The 14,911-nt window shown below is 34.4% G+C and overlaps 3 protein-coding genes across 3 annotated transcripts; 2 read left to right on the forward strand and 1 right to left on the reverse strand.

The window, feature by feature from the left end:
- Nucleotides 1–3,629: 3,629 nt before the first annotated feature.
- TRIADDRAFT_22517 (uncharacterized protein) lies at nucleotides 3,630–7,726 on the forward strand (the record flags this gene model as incomplete). Its single annotated transcript, XM_002110215.1, has 15 exons — nucleotides 3,630–3,846; nucleotides 3,929–3,993; nucleotides 4,215–4,328; nucleotides 4,775–4,900; nucleotides 5,016–5,054; nucleotides 5,189–5,335; nucleotides 5,456–5,542; nucleotides 5,705–5,758; nucleotides 6,026–6,075; nucleotides 6,149–6,221; nucleotides 6,307–6,453; nucleotides 6,626–6,694; nucleotides 7,275–7,337; nucleotides 7,480–7,544; nucleotides 7,597–7,726. Coding segments are annotated over 15 exons (1,446 nt in total), but the record flags the coding sequence as incomplete, so codon positions are not given.
- On the forward strand, nucleotides 7,673–10,217 carry TRIADDRAFT_54059 (uncharacterized protein; the record flags this gene model as incomplete). The annotated part of the gene is made up of 4 exons (XM_002110216.1): nucleotides 7,673–9,649; nucleotides 9,764–9,889; nucleotides 9,980–10,059; nucleotides 10,154–10,217. The coding sequence occupies 4 exons, from the start codon at nucleotides 7,673–7,675 to the stop codon at nucleotides 10,215–10,217; spliced, it is 2,247 nt and encodes a 748-aa protein (XP_002110252.1).
- A 231-nt stretch (nucleotides 10,218–10,448) lies between these two features.
- On the reverse strand, nucleotides 10,449–12,360 carry TRIADDRAFT_54060 (uncharacterized protein; the record flags this gene model as incomplete). Its single annotated transcript, XM_002110751.1, has 6 exons — nucleotides 10,449–10,481; nucleotides 10,861–10,981; nucleotides 11,065–11,139; nucleotides 11,284–11,325; nucleotides 11,928–11,962; nucleotides 12,130–12,360. The coding sequence occupies 6 exons, from the start codon at nucleotides 12,358–12,360 to the stop codon at nucleotides 10,449–10,451; spliced, it is 537 nt and encodes a 178-aa protein (XP_002110787.1).
- Nucleotides 12,361–14,911: the final 2,551 nt, after the last annotated feature.

The following is a 14,911-nucleotide window of genomic DNA, read 5'->3' on the forward strand; positions in this document are numbered from 1 at the left end:
AAACTAACTCTTTTTTAGTAGTTGTATCTCAATCATGATTATCATTTCAGTATTTTGACTGTCATGAGTGTATGGCTACTTGAAACAATTTCATAATTGCCTCGCAATCTAATTAACGGCATTAATTTAGAATTATACTCTGCAAATTCTTCTATTCACATGATTATCCAGATATCAGTTTAGACTTACATTGATCATAGGCAGTTTATACTAACTGCAACTTACGCTACTCACCTATATGGTAGAACATGCGATGTGTCTCTTAAATTACGTGTTCAGAAGCCATGACGGAGTACTAGAGATTATTATTTTTTACCTACACTATAATATCCATTTAAGATATTGACTCGTCATCACAATACAACAGCTAAATGATCCTAATTTTTCATGCATGTAAAAGTTAATATTTCTAGTTCAATATATACTGTACTGTATAACACTATTTAATACCTATGTATGATGTGTTAATGACAATATGAATCTTCGAGTGTGAATTTCAATTTCCATCTCTTTTTCTCGTGATATGATTAATTTATCAAATAAAGTGAAACACTATTAAATCAGTCTTCCACCGAAAATTATTCCTTATTTATCGCTCTGTTATCGCAATGAAAGTTGCGATGATGATTTTAAATTGGACTTGCCTATTTATAAGGATATTTAAATTTGCCAGCTATATAAGGAAATAAGAGAAGCTATGCACTAGTCGATGAGACGTAAATAGGGCTCTTTACTCTAGCAGGCAGGGACTATTTAATTTCTCTTTAAAAAAAGGAGCCGCTGACTATGAACATAATTCTATCTTAGTTAGGATACAAGGGTTCAGTATGTGTACCTTGGACATATAAATTAACGGCAATTTTCATATATTTAGTTTGTCCAATAGCGGAAAAGTGCGGCGCTAGTTGTAGTGCGGTATACCCATTAACTTTTTAAGTTAGTGGATAAAAATATCCTTCAATACAATTCCTACAGCATGATGTCAAGGATTATTATTCAATTAGTAGATATAATCAGTGGGAATATATAGCATAGCAATGGTGAGAAAAGCAAAATTGACCACTTTAGAGGCATAGTCGCAAGCCTACGTTTCTTTTTCCCATCAAGTTCCATTGGTAAACAATAATGTGCGTCTTTGTACGCGTATATTGAAAAGGATAATTCTACTCCTCAGGATGAATTCTATTCAAATGAGAAGGACTTGCCTTCTTTTCCCATCAACTATATTATTAATCCTATCAACATTTGGCCAATAATGTCTAGTTTCTAAAGCGAAGAATGCCCGATGGATTTGGGGCCGAAGTAGAAAAAAAAGGAAGACATACATTATGTCACTGCCAGGGATCGAACCTGGGACCTTGCGCGTGTGAAGCGCACGTGATAACCGCTACACTACAGTGACGACGTCTTAGAAAAAGGGTCAATTTACATATTAGAACTGGTAGATGATTTTGATCGCTACTCTCCATAATTATTAATTCACTGAAGTTGAGAAAGGCTATTCTTAGATGCGTACCAAAACCAAAACTATATATTTCGATTAAGTACAAGATGTAGAATTCAAATATATAAGCATTACTCTTTACAAATGACCGTTTTATGTTTTTCATTACAATATTGAATTGTACGAATTTAACATCTTCAGTACTGTAATGCATACTGTACTGTACATTAGGTTTTTGTAGCAAAAAAGCTGTACCTGAGTTAAAATTAATTCCAATAATAATAATTTATAACTATCGGCTGCACGATCAGAGTAATAATCAGGCAATTCTTTCATTTAATAAGGTTAATAAGGAATGAGAGTGTTAGAAAGGGAAGAACTGTGTCAGACAACAACACAGAAAGGGAGTATGCCCATACATTCGCCTAGAAATAGACGCGATCATCTGAGCATACTAGACAGACAGACAGACAACAAAATAATTGAAAAAAGACTTTCGATCAATCGAAGGCCTAACTGTATTAGCATACTGCCACTAATAAGTTGAACTGCTGTACGGTACAGTAGCCTTTGTCCCTTTCCAATCGCCTAAAAGCACAGTACCATGTACGGAAATCGCATAGTACAATGTACTGTAGTTATACAGCACAGTGTACTGTACTTACTGTACTTTGTTTAGTTTACCAGCGTGCTCGGTGGTGCTTACAGTCGGCTTTTAATTAATTAATTAAATCCATCATTGCATTTGTATGAATAAAAAAAGAAAGAATGCATAAGGAGAGAAAAAGAAAATAATAATAACAATATTGGTAGATAGTGGCCTAAGCGTAGAGTAATTTCTTCTTGATGCTTGGATGTTATATTGTCATCGTTTAGAATTGTCTTGATCGAGGAGATTATTGTTGTTATCTCGTAGTAGTGATCGTATTAACTGCTGTCTTTGAAAAGATACGTTTGAGGTTGTCCAGTGGTACTACTTGACTGGGTGCATTAGTAAATATTGTCAACATGTTTGGTGGTAAGTAGTGCTTTTTACTGCTTGTACTTGCTTCGCAATGATTGTAGTTTTATCCACAGTTAACTATGTTCATGTCAAGAACTAGCGATGAAATTGTCGATTAAATCTATGATGTACCGCACAGGTGTTCATTATTGTAAGTGCTACTTCATTCATACTTAGTCATAAGACGGTAGTCGTCAGAAATGGACACTATCGACAACACTTGCACTGACATTGCAGCGAGCAGAAAATATCAATCATCATCATACAGTGTAGAGACTGGATCAAGGATTGACTTTTCGTTCATATTAATAATAAACATGGAAAGAGTGCAGTGGTACAGGGTCGAAGTGAATATCAACAGCATTCAGTTACACGTAATCGTTATATTTGCTACAGCAGTTGCCCTTGCAGCTGCTAGAAAATGCCAATGATCATGGTGCAGTGTAGAGACTGCGTTAAGGAATGACTCTTCTTCGTTCATGTTAATGGACCAAGTGGACAAGAGTGCAGCGGTACTGTATAAGATCGAAGTGATTATCAACAATATTCAGTTACACCTAGTCGCTATGCTTGCTTAGTGATAGTATACAGCATAGATTGTCGTTGAAGCTGATGTGGATTGATGATGTAAATCATGGAAAATGCATAGGGGTTGTGTTCAGCCTTTACTATTCATTTATTTATTTTGCGATAGAAATTATTGCAGCTATAGTAATTTACTCAAAACTAACTGTCAAACATAGTACAGCATTTGGTAAGCATGTTCCTTTGGTAGATTAATATTGTGCAGTATATATATATATACACAGCACAAATTTATTGATTTGTATTCAGAAATGGACACTGTGTTGAGGGTAGAAGTACTAGAGTATACACTATGTATTCAGGAATATCAAGATATTGAAAGTCAAGTTAGATAAGTATTAGAAATGAATTAGTAGCATGCGTTGTAAACAAATCGCCGAGAATAGTTACATCTGCTAGAAATGATAACCGTTACCTGTATCTACACCCTTTCAAGCCCATAAACATTCCATAGACTACAACAAGATCTTCCGAAATACAGTAGTACATAGAAGATTTCTAGTTCGAGGTCCAGCTCCAGTCTGTACGCGCATACTGTAGTAGTGCACTGCTAAAATGAGCGTCAAGATTAGAATTACTACTTTACATATGCATGTTATGTTGGTACCCAACTTATTTGAACTTCATCAATTTATAATCTTAGACTTGTTTTATGAAGTCGACGAAGCAAGTGATAATCAGCACAAAAGAACACATAATTCGACTATCCGACGACCAAGAGGGCCAACCGGCTTTTGTGGCATTAGTAACCTTGGTGCAACATGTTACTTAAATGCGCTATTACAAACACTCTTCTTGACTCCAGAATTCCGTAGTAAGCCACTTTCTTACAAATGACAGTATTTGTATCAGTGATATACTAATAAGGTAAATCTATCACTCTCACCTATGTTTAGGAAGTATATTCAGTATTGATAGAAATGAGTTGGGAGACACTGATGAAGCTACACAGGTGATAAATGTTCGGAATAGTTGTAATGTTTACTCAATTTCGGCTAAAGATTGGAATCTGTTAGGATATTTAGAGTATAAATAGAGTATAATCTGTTAGAAAATTGTTTCGGCTTTCTCGTACTTTACTTAAAAGTATAACTTAACGTTCAATATTGTAATACAGCATGATCTGGAAAGAACAATGCTAATCCAATATTATCAACTGCTGTGTATGTAATATCAATGTAGGTTCGCAATATTCCAATCCAATTGCGAAAATTATTTGCTAGGATGGTGCAATTAGATATTGACTTTGTTGATACTGACCGACTGATCGAAAGTTTTGGATGGAATAGCAATGATGTACGTAACGAAATTATCACCGTAACCCTGACTAGATAGTAAAATTTAAGTATCATGTCATAATTGAAGGTTAAAATCTTTAGATCATAAGCTGAATTTGTTTATTGAGCTATTTTATATACTAAATCGCAACTGATAGATTTTAAACCTTGATAATACTGATTACACCCGTAAATACTAATATTCGTATAGACTCGTACATTACTTGTATTGCTCTTTTGTTTTTTTACTCATAGATTAATATGATGCTTAGTCTTTTATTGGCGGTTAATAACTTTACAAAATTGATTGCATGAAATTTTTTTATTAGCGCCATAACTATATCCAATACGTTAAGGCCATGAAACTGTTGTTACTTTTTGCGAATATTTCTGCTGAAACTAAGGTTGTGATGGCCAACATGTATGAAACTTTCTAACCTACTATGCTTCCATATAATTTGCTAGACCTTTCTGCAACAAGATATTCAAGAACTTAATCGCGTTCTATTTGATGCGATCGAACAATCTTTGTTTGGAACAAACAGCGAGAAAATTATTAGAGACTTATATAAGGGAACAATTGTTAATGAGGTATTGTATCTCCTCAGACCCGTAGCTAGCACCGACTAAGTTATTATGCAGTATTTTTGAGGCATGAATTGATTCTGCTATCATTTAAATTGACGTAACAACGTATACTTTCCAGATTGAATGTAAGGAGTGTAAGGCCATTAGTCGAAGAGAGGTATCGTATCATTTAATTAATTGTGAAGTAGTTATACTTTCGGCGACCACACATTTACGATATAGTGGCCTCTATGCCTTCTTATAGTTTATTATACATATAATAAATGATCCACAACAATAAAATATTTTTAGGAAGGATTTCTGGATCTCAGCTTGTCTATTGCTGATGTATCGACATTGGATGGTGCGCTATCTAGATATTTTCTGGGGTATGAGCTTATGTTTGGAGACAATAAATACTATTGTGAAGGATGCGGTAAACACGTTGATGCAGAAAAGGTAAACTTCTATACTAAATTTACAACGATATATCTGGTGGAATTAAGATTCTAGAGGTTGCCGTTCTATCTCTAATGAATTATTTTTAATTATTTTTTTATATCAACATTGAACCTATAGAGCTGTCGTCTATTAAAGATACCACCAATTTTGACAATATCATTACTACGATTTTACTACGATAGTCGCATTGGTAATTATAAGAAGGTAACATGATTATTTTTTAACGTTTATTCGCTTTAAGCCGAATTGACTAGAGGTTCAACATATTGCATATACCTGTATAGCTGTATAATACATACTAAAACTGTAGTACAGTATTATGCTATCTAAGCCGTTATCATATCCTATCCATATTTGTACTCTTAGGATACGAAAAGATTTTCATTTCCGCGAAAACTTAACATGAGCTCATTTTGTAAGGTAATTTTACTGTAGTAAAATGTGCGGAAATCAATTGTGGACCTATATAGGCAGATGTATTATTTTACTAATCCCTACTTCGTGCATTACATTTATTCATTGAACCTGAATACAAGTAATTACATAAAACGTTTATACCTAGAGGACCTTAGGTTTAGTATGTCATATCATCTATATTGATAAATTATCAAGCTGACAATCATATTGTCACAAAGAAATGTTAACGCACAACTGTTAAAATTCATCTTTACTCAATATCAAATGTAGACTACGGATAAAGATAGCATTTACGAATTGTACTCGGTTATAATCCATCGGTAAGGATCTCGTAATGTATAATTTACAGCAAAAATTGATATAGGATTAAGATAACTTTTTACGATGTGTTAGGGGGAAACTTACAGGTGGACATTATCATTGTTTTACTGAAGATATCTGTAACATGGGGAAATGGAATATTTCGGTAGGTTTGCAGTTTGCTCAATTATTTATTGAATGCTTTCCGTACGAAGCTTTTAGTAACTAATGATTCTCTACTAATTTAGGAGGAAGATTCTACTAGTGTTACAGAAAGTAAAGATAGTAATCCTACCTCTAACATAGACTTTATGGATTTGTATGATCCTTTACAAATATTAATCGCAATAGTTGATTGCATGGGTCGTGTTAATGTACCTATCGATATCATAGGACAGGTATGAAAGGCTTTAGATTTACTACTGATAAACATTCTTTTCTACAATTAGGAATCATGGTAGAAATAGTCCTTTGTTTTATGTATATAAACTTATGTTAGTTATATCAATACAACTGAAAGGTTAATAATTTTATTAATATACTAAAAATTAAACTTTAACAATTCTTTAGAAATTAACAAAGGAAACTGGATCTTCCTGGAATAACCGTTTTCGTAGAAAATATGGACCGATCAAAAAGGTACAGTAATTTAATCTGGTTCTTTAAATCTATACCAATGATTTTAAGCCTACTTCTATTCAAATTCGAGATCTAAGCATATTGTAGGCTTGAATGTATTATTAATAAGGTAGGTATTAAGATCTCGTCTTAAATTACTATAATAGCGTCATTTAACGATGTAAAATTAGTCTAACGTTGAAGTTGATACCAGGCGTATAGTGTATACCGAATCCTTACATTGACTGTGACATATATATACGTTGTACGAGTTTAAGATTGAAGCAGTCATTAAGGTAGAAAAATCTAGATAATGCTATATACGATACCACATAGTGTCTAGATCATGTTAAAATGTAGATGATTCCAATATGTTTATTTCGTTATCAAATCTACGGTAGGTATATACCAAATATCCTATAAGCATTGTCATAACAGTATTCTTTGCTATGAATCCTATGATATATTCAATGCTATAGTGTAGCATTTTTTGCTGTAGTATTCAGTTTAACTTGTAAAATAAAAAAATTGGCTAGTATTATTTTTCTTGTGCAATGCTTACTTATCGACTATTTACAGACACTACTACTATTCGATACAGTTCTTAGGTAACCATTCAGACGTATTTTCCTTAAATGACGATTTAGTCTCTTTGATTAGCGCAGTCGATAAAAAGCAAGTAAAAGACAATTCTTCTAAAGGTACGACAAAATAAAAATAGATAATCAGATACTATAACTTCCTCATACAAAAGGTCCCTTATAAGTTATTCTACGCTTTTACAAATAGAAAACAGATGTGACCAGCACAATACCGAAGAGACTTCAGAGATCGTTGACAATCAACATTTAAGGTTTACCACTTCATTAAAGTCTACGCTTGATACCATGATTGAATAATGGATGATACGATCAACTAATTAGTGCTTTATTTTTACGCAGTGATGAACGACACTGGTTTGATTTCAATGACCTATCAGTTACTCCTATTTCGTATGATATGGTTGAGAAGAAATATTCGGGTAGTGAATCAGCATACATGTTATTCTATCGGCTGCGATCTGACGACAAGTCGACATGCAAAAACGATGTAATTGATGAGATTCCGAAGTATCTAATTGACGACATCAACGCAGAAAATGCCGAGTTGCTAGAAGATCGTGATGCCTTGTTGTATAAGCTCTATGTAAAAGTATATAATTGTAGAGACTTTAGCTACAATGATGGATTGTTAACACCTCTTGGGAGAGATGCAGATCTAGAAGAGCTGGCCGTCTTACTGCAGATAGACAAAAGGACGGGCGTTGTAGGGATTAAAAGTGATATATTAAACTCGTTTCAATGTGACACTGAGATTGGTGATCATAATGTTACAAATTCATATTTATATATGGCTCGGCGTTTTGAAGGGTGCTTACACTTGTGCCGACTACTGGATAATAGTTATGATATGGAAAATTTTGATATTAGTGGCGACGATGTTTTATTCTATTCTGAAACTAAATTAAATGGATCGATTCATATTACTGAAAAACATCAGCCAATAGTATTAAAATTTACAACAATGTCCGATATAGCTTCACTGAATGAAAAATTCGATGTTAGAGCTTACAGCAATATGAAATTGTCAACATTGTATGAAATTATAATTGAACATATTGGTTTTACAAAAGATGATTTATGTATATTAAGAAATGGAAGTACAAGTTTACAAGCTGAATTCCTTTGCTTGCTTCAAGATTTAAGAAATAGTGACAAGTTTGTGGAAGATAAAAATCTTGCCCATGTAGAGGAACTATATATAACGGATCTACTAACGATACCGGAAAGTAAGCAATTACACAATCAGCTTCACTGCATCGTCAAGAATATTATAAGAAAGAATAACCAAGATCATAATACAGATGATATTATAGTTCTACAGACAAGTCCTGATAGAATGGTATCAGAAATAAAGACTATAGTGATATCACGATTTGGATATGACGATTATCTTAACTATCGGTTAAAGACTTTTGATGGAACGATTTTACGAGAATATTTGAATATCAGAAAATGTGGATTGGAAGGCAACCAGGTATTGTTGTTATTAGAGAAAGGGGAAGCGATTACAAAGATGTCAAATATTCTACTTACATATGATACCCCTTCTAGTGCTACTGGAGGTAGCAATTGTGAGATTATAGTCGACTCTCATACCAGCGCTAAAAACTGTATGTCTAAAATGATAAAGTCAGCGAATTTAAAAGAAGGTAGCTATCATCTTATGAAATCAAATTTATGGTTGGATAGTTTCGCTGTTATTCATGATTTGGAAAAGAGTTTACATCAGCTTAATATCGAACATGGCGATCACTTAATTGTACAAGAGGGTCTACTACTTCCTGAAGGCTATATTAAGATTAATGTCAAAATTTTTATACCTTCGGAGGATAAATTCCATAATCATTACAATTGTGACGTGCTATTAACTCAGTGTCTCATGAATAATATGCAAGCGGAATATTTAAAATCGAATTATATCATTTTTGATAATTGTATAGAGATTGCATTAGATTCCACTCTTCAGGAATTAAAAATACAGTTACTGACTATGCCTGAAGCGTACAGACTACAGCTATCTTCTATTAATCATCTTAGAGTTTACCATCAGCGCGGCAATAAATGCAATCTTCTTAAAAGTGATACAAACCTGATTAAGAATTTAAACATTGAGCATCGATCAACTATTTGCATGCAGGCGTTGACCTTAGAAGAAATGCTGTCAGTAGACACAACTCTCTTATTTATTCGTCATCGGATTTCTGAATGTAGAGAGTATGGTCCAGCTATTGAAATATTATGCAACTCTAATGACTTGCAGAACCCTCAGTCATTAAAAAAGAGGATACGATATGTCTTAGGAATAGATCCTTCACAACAGTTGACTATTGCTAAACATGATCAGCAACAATTCCAATGGATAGTCATTACTGAGGTTAGCAATTGATGGAGTTGTAACCCTTAAATAAAAATACCCTTTATAATTTAAATTTGTGAAAGCAAATTGTTAGCATAGATTATGTTAAATATATGCTTTAAATATTTTTAGTATATAAATAATGGTAGCAATCAAGGTAACAAAGTACGCAAAAATAAGAAGGGTAAAAAGCATCGTCAGAAGTCCCTGTTAGATGGCCCGTATTTTATATGTGATGGTGATGTCATAGGATTGAAGGTTGGTATTGTAAATGTTTGATTGTATTATAGTTACAAATGGCAATTTTACTGACAGAGATGGATTGATATTTTTATTGTTTTAAATTAGATGAATGGAGATGATGATAATGATGATTTTAAAACCGCTGAAGACGATAATGGCAGAGCGAAATTAGAGATGATAGAGAGGTAAATTACATTTCAACTAGAGTATAAATGTAATTTCTATATCAGTCATTCGCTATATTTCTTGATTGTTTTTGTGTTAATAATTTACTATTAGGCAGAAGAATCAAACTAAAGCTGCTAGTACTGCTGGTATCAAGATACATGTTGACATTCAATAGACTGTAATATTTCCCTTATGCTTTCTAATGTATATTCAAGTACACGAACACAATGAGTACAATGGTTGCATTCCAAATGGCACCTACTTGCACATTATTTGATAAAAAAATGATCAACATTCTTGTAATAGCAAATTTATTGTATTTGCACAACAGAAGCTTTAGTAATGAATTTGGTTGATTTATCAATAGCATTATAGTAATCGTTTTACAACGGTAAGAGGATAATGTTTAATAATTGAAATTTGGGGTTTTATATATCTCCTGAAAGACGGATAGACGATATCCAATAACGTGTTATACAAAATTTTGCAAGGTGATAATATTTTCGGTATTGAAAAATAAATTGTATTATATAACTTTATCGGCTCTATACCACTCGAATAGCTTTCAAAATAGAGCAACATATTTTTGTGTGCTGTACTACCATGGTACTGCTAATATCACACAGTACTAATGGTAATATTGATTTACTGCAGTGGATTTGAAAGAATATAGAAATGTACAGCAGGATGCATCGCCTGCAATTCTACTGATATCGCGTGATTCATTGAGAACAAAACTATTCCGTTGTGAAAGACTTGACATTATCTGATTGCCGGCTGTCCATTTTCGTTCTTTCTGTATATTCTGTATTACTTACATTAACATTACGCCGTCGATTATTCGTTCCTCGACGCGGGTGATTACCTCCTCTTCCACGTCTACCACCTCGACTGGGATGATCACGTCGTACCTCCATAATATTGGACGGACCTTGATATCTAGATAAATATAGGCAATAGTCCTAATTTAATCATGGTGTCCATCTATTATATCAATAATTGCGCAGAATGATATTGTTAACCCTGATAATTTAACATCCATAGCATTCTTGCTTAAGGTGATAGTCATAGCAGGAATATGACGTTTAACTTTAAGACTGTAAACAGGAAAATAGAAATAGCATTACAAGATGCATTTGCATAAATTTGTTGTAGTTGAGAATGCGAGTCTTAACATCAGCTACAGTCTCTTGCATGATATTAAACTATCATTTCTAAATAGTAAGTGCTGCTGTAGTTACTTTTCTAGTCCTTCTTTTTGTGGTTCCCATATATCTTCAGACCTAGGAAGAACATTGAAAATTAGTTAAAGCAGCAAACATTCATTATTTCGTATGTTTCTGAAGCACTAATGCATTACAACACTCTTGTGCAGGGTATGCAAAAGGTCTGAGGTCTAGTTATGTGCTGTACTATAGCTTGCACATCGGAAGCCAGTGGTATCTAAGATTTTAAACAACATACGTAGTGCTGTTCATATAGCTTCCTTTAATGACAACTATAATAGCAGATAATGTCATTTTAAATAGATAAATTTCTGAATATTTCATATTTTTAACTGTTCATGAATAGTGATGATATGTATACGATTTCAAATATAATTGCAATACTTTGCACTTCCAAAGATAGTGTAAGAATATTGATTCACTACGATATCCAGTATTATGTTGACTTTTGTGGTAGTCAATTTATTCTTGAATCGTTTCAATATTGTCTTACTCCATAACAAACAAAGCGATATGACCGCAACAGCAATGGTAAGCGTTCATTTATGGCCGGCTTGAGCTATAACGCTAATTACAATATGGCTTGCATTCGGCCAGGTTTATTATAATAAAATGATTATTTTCAGCCTCTACTATCTTGGATTATTAATGTAACTTACAGCTGATAGTATATTTCATTCCTTTGATAGAGTCCCTAGCCAAGTAAAATTGGAACGAGAGTAATTTCAATTTAGACAAATGGCTGTGTATCGAGTGTAATACTTATTTATTAATTGAATCTCCAACCTGAATTACATCGACGATAGTAGCTAGAGCAAATTTTAAGATGGTTGATGTAGAGTATACTAGCGTTGCAGTTACCTGGCGTTTTCTCTTGAGTATTTCCGCACAAGAAATTGTCTTGGTAATATTTTTACCACTTGCTTGCAATTTAATGGTATCATTTGCTTGGTCTTGTAAGCTGGTTAAACATCGTTCAACAACGCTACGAATTTTACTTCCATTACTTACGACGATATCAGTAGGGCTAGTCGCTTGCAATTCAACATTTCCTTCCTTAATTTTTCGATAGGAGTCCACTAAATCAATCATATCGAGGAGATAATTGAGCTCAAAAACACCGAGGTTAATCTTATGCAATACGCCTATCCAACATATTATTCCTACTATACTACGGTACTGTACTGTTATGGTTGATCTCTTCAATCCATACACTAAGCATATGCTGTTGATCTAACATGTATGTATGATTCACTTTCTCGTGCAATCCTTACTATCCAATATCGAGCGACTCCTGAATTTATCCTAGCTCTAATTTGAAGCCAAGCACAATCTTTATAGGAGCATCTCCGATGCACTGTTTGCAGTTGCAGACATGGCAGCTGATTTTGATTCTTGTGCTGTTCTAGTCGCAGCTGCAAACTTGACAGTACAGTACTACTACAGTACAGTACAGTAGTTTGTACTCTACATGAGTGTACCGTACTGTGCTGTCCTGTACAGTACAGTACAGTACAGTACGTACAGTACACATCACGAGTAGAAAATTTTTCAAACCCCCTTTCATGTTCTGCATAGTACTGTAGAGTACAGTACAGTACTTAACTTCTTCAAGAAAGAAGAGAAGAGAGGGACTGGAAAGGAGATAACGCAGCAAAAAATGTGGAGGCTGGGTTCGGTTAGATCGAGCTTTTGTAACAGTATAACAAAACATTATGTTACGAGTAAAAGCTAGGCATGGACGACTAAATATTCCCCATTATTAGTTACTGTACAGTGTACAGTACTGTACAGTACAACAGTGTACAGTACAGTACTGTAAGCTGCAGTACAGTACAGTACTGTAGATGAACTTGACTGGATTCTCTTCAGACGGACAGATTCTTGACCGAGGAATTTGGAAAGAAGGCCGAAAACAGTACAATGTGAAATCTTGTCCATCTCGCCATCTGTCTATGCGTAATCGATTTCAAAAGTTTCCCGCCATCATCGCAGTCACCGTGCCAAGTCTATCAACACAATAACATTCTTTACTGTACTATACAAATGACAGTACTGTACGGGACAGCGGACTCCACTTCAAGTCTTGCATGTCTGCACATGTTCCGTACCGCATTGATTACGGATAGTAGACTGTCACTCATGACCGTCGACAGTAATAGAGATTGACTGGTTTTTCCTGCACGTCGACTGACGTGCAAAAGTTGCGACTTGCATGCCATCAACAACAACTAAATTCGTGTCATCCACATCATTGAATTCAAGTGCTCGAAGGGTGAGACGACGGTGGGGTACGTGTCAATACGCTTCATATTTCTACTCTCGCCATTGTTTGCAAAGTGAGTTGTCGCGCTTGTCTTCTAGACCTTTCTTTGCCTTACTACAGCCTTAAGCTAATTTCTGGTCCATCTTGAACCCCAATTTCCTCAATGAAATTGACAAGAATCAATAATCTTTTCTAGTTTAAGGAATTCCAACGTCAAGATAAATTGCTCGCAGGTCCTGTACCATCAAGAAACAACCATAACTGAATTGAGAGCCGCTTGATTGGATTGTTCTTCTATTAATTCATCACTCGATAAGGTGAGTTAGTGCGATTTTTTGAGGGCCTATCAGTGGCTGCATCTAGTCAGTGTGCATCATTTCCCTTTTAACTTCGCTTTTTGTTAATATGGTACTATTGATTAATCAAATCAGCTGCCCTAGCCAAAACCTTTGGCCAACCCCTCTCAAACTATGCTAGTCGTATTATTGATTGGCTGAAAAAGGATGAACTAAATCGTAAGTATTCTGTTGGTAGCCATTCTGCAACTGAGAATCCATTTTCTAGTATGGCGCAATTTCAATACAAAGTTGACGCACTTTGCATTCTACTCAATCATTATTAGTTCTCGCGAACAGATTGAATATTGTAGCATACTGCCGTAAGCGAGGGCTATAGTAAGCCCTAGCATGGATTAACAGAAGAAATTAGTTCATTTTTGATGGGTAACTCATGACTACATGAGAAATTGAATACAGTTTAAAGGCTGGATTCAAATTGAAATGGACTGACTGGAAATAAAGCTATACAGCTTATATCCAAAAGTATTAGCCATTGCTTTAAGACTACGGTAATCGAGGGCTGTATCATGCGATTCAAGTCGCAGTGTACTGTACTCAACCTGAACTGTACAGTATGAATCAATAAAAGGAATCGGTTCATCTTCCATGGATGAATCATTCGATGAAATTGGATGCGGTTTAAAGGCTTAAATTGAAATACATTGACTAGAATTCGAGAAATGAAGTGATACAGCTTATGTCAAAAAGTATTAGCGATTGCTTTGATACTGTCGTAAGCGAGGGCTGCAGCAAGTCACAGCGTGACTACCATGGATCATTAGAATGAATCGATTCATCTTCTATTTCATTATTAGATGAAATTGCATGCAGTTAAAAGACTTAAAATTGAAATGAGTTTACTAGAAATGAAGTTATACAGCTTATGTCAAACAGTATTAGCCATTGCTCTGACTCTGTGTCTCTTGCTGTGAATGACTTACTAATCTCTTCGGTAGTTTTAAAATATTAGTGATTTACTCCCTTTATTATTACCGTATAAGTTACTATTGGGGACAAAAATTTTAACCAATGCACTATT

Source organism: Trichoplax adhaerens, genomic scaffold (assembly GCF_000150275.1).
Source record: "Trichoplax adhaerens TRIADscaffold_3 genomic scaffold, whole genome shotgun sequence".
Classification (NCBI taxonomy): domain Eukaryota; kingdom Metazoa; phylum Placozoa; class Uniplacotomia; order Trichoplacea; family Trichoplacidae; genus Trichoplax; species Trichoplax adhaerens.